The sequence below is a fragment of the Tigriopus californicus genome, chromosome 5 (genome assembly GCF_007210705.1).
Source record: "Tigriopus californicus strain San Diego chromosome 5, Tcal_SD_v2.1, whole genome shotgun sequence".
NCBI classification, from domain to species: domain Eukaryota; kingdom Metazoa; phylum Arthropoda; class Copepoda; order Harpacticoida; family Harpacticidae; genus Tigriopus; species Tigriopus californicus.
Window position 1 is genome coordinate 5412463 of NC_081444.1, and position 6268 is coordinate 5418730.

The following is a 6268-nucleotide window of genomic DNA, read 5'->3' on the forward strand; positions in this document are numbered from 1 at the left end:
GCTTGATAACGAACACGATGATCGACTGCCAGATCCCAGACTCAACCCGTGGAATGAGAATATTACTACCCGTGATCCGCATATCCATATAGCGATTCACTGCCACGGCCACTGTCATGTAGATCGAAGCCGTCATGAATGTGTTAGTAGCCGGATACAGAAACGGAACCAAAATTGGGAACACCTTTTCTTGGTACAGTGTCGACCAATCTGGGAGAGAGAACAGGAAGAACGTGCAGATCAGAAACACGATGTCGAAACAAGCCAAAGAACACAGCACTTCGATGAAATCCCGTTTTAGTTTAACGTCCTTATGTCGGAGGATGCAAATCGAAAATATATTCCCCAACACGCCAAACACGCTAATGGCAGGCATACAAAATGCCTCGACAACTAATTTAAAAGACATGACGAAGCTCTTGAGTCTATGGTTAGATCCGATTTGTCTCAGTAGGAGCAAGATCCATGGGTCCAATCACTTCGACAGATCCTCGTCGACTTGTTCCACATTCCTTGAGCGAACGAGGCGAGCCGAAGAGAAAGATCGGGTGGAAGAACAAAAGGGAGAAAGAGACTACGAATGAGAGGAAAGACGGGCAGAGGCAATGTGAAAGGGAGCAAGTTCGATGAAACGAGAAAGAGGGAAAATCTATGCGGGGCTGATATCGGAGGTCCACTCCAGTTAGCGCCCCCCCCCTCCTTCACTATGAGCTCAATTCAATGGAGATTGAAATTTACACTCGACAAAGTTTGGTGTTAGTCTTGGGCATTATGGTGGAGTCATAATTAAGGTTTTTTTCTTAAACCCCAAGTTAGTTCTTAAATGATGAAGGAGGAATCTCTAAACACAAGGAAGCTGTTTCAAATATTCGTGTTCCAATGTCAGTTTGAACCGTAAAATACGATAAGCTTCTTAACTATGGGGAAAATAGGAATTTATTGAATGGACCTTATTTTTGTATCATGCAGTTGAGACAACAAAGGCTTGACGAAAGTTGATGTGGTCCATACACTTGCGAACAAATGGAAGTGTGATTGTCCAAATTTGTCCTTTTTAAAATCTAAAAAAATGGATGAATATTTAACATCCAAATTTAACTATATCAGTGCCCTGCATTTTGATACAGGCACTAGAATAAACTATACAAAGAAAATACCCCTTCCTTGGACTTTGGTTTTCTTTTGCTATGAAAGGTTTTTAATAGAACAATTTGTGTGAAAATCTTGAAAAAGCCAAACGAGGCCCTTGGAAATTTACTTTCGATTCACTAGAGATTGGAAAGTCACTTTCAAAATAGTTGTTAACAAAGAGATATTAAATCAAGTCTGACATTGCCGATGGTTACCTTGACTGTAAAAATAAAACCGCTAGAGCGGAAATTCAGTACATAAAAAACAGGACAATAATCAAACTTTTGAAACTAATCATTTCGAGATTATGAAACATATTTCATTTAGGGCATTGATTTGTTTTGATGTTTTGATTTGTTCAATTTCCAACGTTCACATAAGTTGAATCTTTTAATAAGGCAAAATATGCTAAACATAACAATGTAGCATACATTTTTGTAGCAACTCATTGATCTGTTGGACCACATTGATGGTCAAACCTACCATACCCTGTCCTGGCTCACGCAAACAACCTGCACGCGAAATATAATCATAAGAAAGCAGCTCCTAGAGAGTGTGATAGGAGCTAGACAGGAGGACCAGTTTTCAGAGTTAATGAATGTCAACTGCCCGGCTACTAGGGTATAGTTTCTGATTATACAGGCACTGCTTCATTAACAAGAGTTACACTGTCCACTGGTTATGATTCAGCTGCAGTAAAAAAACACAACAAACTCGATTTTTACTGTTCTATGTTACTTCTTCTATGATACAACCAGCTTATGTCTGAACACGGGTGATCTTCATTCCCAAACCTAATCCGGATTTATGTGCAAGGTCACAACAAACAAGTGACCCCAAACGTGCCTAGTGTCATCTTTGAGCCTTAACCTCTGCATTTCTTACACTCATGGCTTCCTCAACACCAGCCCAGCCACACTTCAAATCCTTCAATCCAGCATGTGACGTCAAACTGTCACTCTTCACGCCATTCAATCTCGAACTCTGGTTCCTCCATTCTTTCGAAAAAGCGACAAAGTCTCTCACAGATCGCAGAAAGTTGGAGCAGGTTCCAAGTCCAGAACTGTGAGCCTGCGATGCTCGAATTGCGCTGTGAGTCACAGTTTTATCGACTCATTGTGTGAAAATTTGTGTCGTGCATCTGACCACACAGAGCTAGTTGGCTCTTTCTTTGGAGTCAAATTTGCCAATCAACAGCTTAAAAACAAAATGCAGTCGATTTGAAAATTTAAATGGGGATTTCAGCATCAAAATTGAAAAAATGAATTCATCAAGAAGTTTGGACTTGGAACAGGCTCCAACTTTCTGCAATCTCTGAGAGACTTAGTCGCGTTATCGGAAGAATTAGGAATGATTTCGAAAGTTTAAGTGACTCCTTTTTTGCTTACTGCGGGGAGATGAAAAAGCGTCACAAGGCCGTTTGGGTTGTCTTAGGTGGCTGGGACTAGCATGAGACATTGCATGTATTTTTTTTTTCCTTTTTTAACACTATTGTGGCCTTAATCATGCATCTAACTGTTTTGAATAAAAAATCAACTCTTTGACACACTTTACAATTCAAAAAAGTATTAATGACTTGCCTGAAAAGGTAAATTTAACGTCTCATGCTAGTCCCAGCCACCTAAGACAGCCCAAACGGCCCTGTGACACTATTTCATCTCCCTGCAGTAAGAAAAACTTAATGTTTCGAAATCATTCCTAATTGGTCCAAGCACAATCAGGTAGAGAATTTCAGTGAGTAAGGGAGAAAGTTAGCTCTTTTCTTTGGAGGCAAATTTGTCAATCAACAGCTTAACAACATAATACAATTCGATTAGAAAACTAAAATGGGAATTTTAGCATCAAAATAAACAATAATATATTCATCAAGAAGAATTGTAACAAGCCAAATGTGGTTGCCATGAGCAAAAGGATTGACTCCACATAGGTGTGAGATCCTTTTTTGGGCTATTTATGTCAAATCAAAGTGTTCAAAAAGTGAGGCAATGAGTCGTCTGCATTGATCTAACATCACGCGAATGATATTTTTTTTCAACTCAAATCAATATTGAATAAGTTTTATACCTTCTTTTGGTACCCTGATTTTGGATTTTGGGAAGGAACTAATGGTCAGTTACCTACACGAATTTAATCATATAAATTCGACGAGTACGATTCAACTCACAACCATCTGCCATATACCCCCAAGAGTTAGCCAAGCCCGCTCAACTCATTCAGGTGGTACATTTCAAATCCATAAGGCAACAACGAATGCAATATGTTGCTGTTGATTAAAATCATTACTGTTAATCAAAAATCATTACTTTATTCTAACCGAAATAATTTTTCACTATTTCTTGCACTCCTCCGGCTCTTTTCTTTTTGGCAGTCTTTAGAACTACGAAACGCTTCATCAAGAAAAAAATAAGCAGCAATGAAAACTACTTTGGGAAGTGTATATGGCAGAAGGGTTGGTCTGTGAGCTATGAATCGCTACTTCGTCGAATTTATATGATAAAATTCGTGTAGCGTAACTGGACCATTTAGATCAGCAGCTCTCTTCAATCTGCCCAGATGGTTCGAATTCGAGTACAATTACGAGATGAAAGAGGTCAACCTGACCATGGTCAACGGAACAATGGTTTTGAGCAACGTGTCCGATATTGTCGTGGGTACAACAGAGCTTCGTCGAAACGAGGCTTATGTCCGGGATTACACCCTGATTGCCAATACCGTGTGTGTTCTCCTTCTTCCCACACTGATCATGCTCATAAGTACCTTCTTAATTGTGCGGCAAATGATCTTGCCCAAATCCTCCATTTACACGTGTAATCAGGAACGAGCTCGGAAGAAGAGGAACCGAAGCATTACTCTCATGCTCATTGGGATCATTGTCTTGTTCTTCGTGTGCCATATCGGCGAGGTGATCATTTCTATGTACGAGATGATCTTGTTCATCGACAATGGCGAGAAAGTCGAGTTCCCCCAACTCATACGTAACCTCATCGTTCTTAATCATCTCTTGATAGTAATGAACTCCTCACTAAACTTTGCCATATACTGCAAGGACCTGGTGTTTCGAGAGTGTGCCAAGAAGTTTTATGCCAAGATCTTCAGTGAGCCCAGTTGTATTCCGATCTCAGCGGGCACTCATCGTATTCTTCAGACCAATCAACAGATGCAGCGTCCATTAAGGAGGGTCCAAATTAGCGATGATCAAGACCAGTGCGCTCCACCAATGCCTACGGTTGTGGTCCAATCAGGCAAGACGTTAGTAACTCAAACTTGCGATGAAAGCACTTCAGATCCAATGAAGATCGACGGCAACGAAAATCATTCATGATAGATGATAGAGAAATCATCTCAATTGGGATGAAATCCTCATCGAACTTCGGAATGGGAGCAATTACCTGGATCCGAGAGGATCCTCGAAATGGGGCTCAAACTTGATCAGCTCAAAATGATGACTGAGTCACAAACAAAGAATGTCATTTGTCAGATCAAGTGAAAGTGAATGAAACACTCAACCATCGACTTGTCTCTTTCCCACTATCTACCTATTTCAACGAAACTGCAGTATCATTTTGAAATTATTCTTGAAACAAATACTCTTCCTCTCCTATATATTAAAAATACATACATCAATGCTCTCTTCGAATAGCGAATCACTCTATTTCCACAAAAAGAAACGTGGATCTGAATTAGGATTCTCTACCATTTCTACCTACCTCTTTTACTGATTACTTGAAAGCTAGTGGTACATGTTGATAAATGAGTGATATTAGAGTTCTGGGAAAGAGAAATGACGCTCCTTTATTTTACTGAAGGTTTGTTATGGGCTCATTTCAGCAACCATTTTCCAGTATGTTGAATTGAGCAATCTCACTTTCATTCTTCAGATCCCATTGATCAACTTGCTAAGCTTCTATCCTTCCTTGCATTTAGTGCTTATCTGAGGAAGTCACGCAAAGTCAGAATCCTCTCATTTTAAATGAGGGTATTCCTTCTCTCGGTTGAAATGGAGCCTGTAATACCTGAGGACAATATCAGACTTTATTGTTGCGACCGCAAATTAAATCTTAGCAGATTTCAACATCCAACCACGAAAACCCTAATGCTCAAAGTTTCATCATCATCATCTATTGCCATCTCCAAAGACGGGATATTTAAACTTGGATTTACCTCAACAAGAAACAACACGAATTCCCTGTTTCAGTTAACATCAACTCAATTAGAGCTCTGAAAGTATAACCAACCGGATTCCGAAGAAATGCATTTCCAAGGATTTAGTCTTTAAATAAACACCCTGGCAGGAATGGATTCGTAACAAGAGGTCAAGTGGTGATTGAACGCATTATTCGGGAGAATTGGGCAAAGACAGCTTTTGGGGAGCCCAGGAAACGTAACTCGAATTTAATCTCGGTAGCATTATTAAAGGAAGTGAATGTGTGCGCTTCAGATTTATACGCATAGTATAGTGCGTGACAAAAGACTTTCCGAGCCTTAAAAGTGTTTCGTTCTTGACCTTCATGTCAATGGAAATGCACTCCACTCGTTTTCTATTCTTTGATTCTAATCAAAATTCCGATAAAACAATACGAACCCTTAACTTATTTATCTCAACAAACCCTCCTGATTGCTTACAGTAAATCGTAGATTGGAAGGCCGAAGAATTTAGTTTGTTTCTACTGGATGAAGGGCTCTTGTTTTCGAACTCCCAAGACAGCCAAATCAATTGCGGAACATTTAGTAAACAAATGTGAATTTGGGTGGAACAGTACTCGAAACTCCTTAGGGAGATTGAGATGGGAGTGCGACAGTTAGATGAATAAAAAAGATATCAAAATAAGTGGCAGACGTACTCTTTGCTTTGCATAACGTGTTGGGTAAACATCGGAAGTAAGTAAATAACTTTTCTATTTGATGGCCTTGTAACATACTCTTTTTTCAGCAGGGGAATGTACGAATGGCGCTTTTTCATTAGTTTAGTTGATGAAAGAATGTCGGAGAATTTGGTTACTACTGAATTTGCCAATGAAGTTCAAACAGCCTATCTGATGCCAATCCAGAGACATTGGTGGCATTCAGTTGAAAAATTGATACGCGGGTCTATTTTCAGGCACCCAACCAAAATCGGTGAAACTTTCCTCTTGATAGA

General features: G+C 39.7%; 1 protein-coding gene across 1 annotated transcript; it reads left to right on the forward strand.

The window, feature by feature from the left end:
• Positions 1–3657: 3657 nt before the first annotated feature.
• LOC131880581 (uncharacterized) lies at positions 3658–4768 on the forward strand (the record flags this gene model as incomplete). Its single annotated transcript, XM_059227247.1, is given in 1 exon segment — positions 3658–4768. A coding segment is annotated over 1 exon segment (796 nt), but the record flags the coding sequence as incomplete, so codon positions are not given.
• Positions 4769–6268: the final 1500 nt, after the last annotated feature.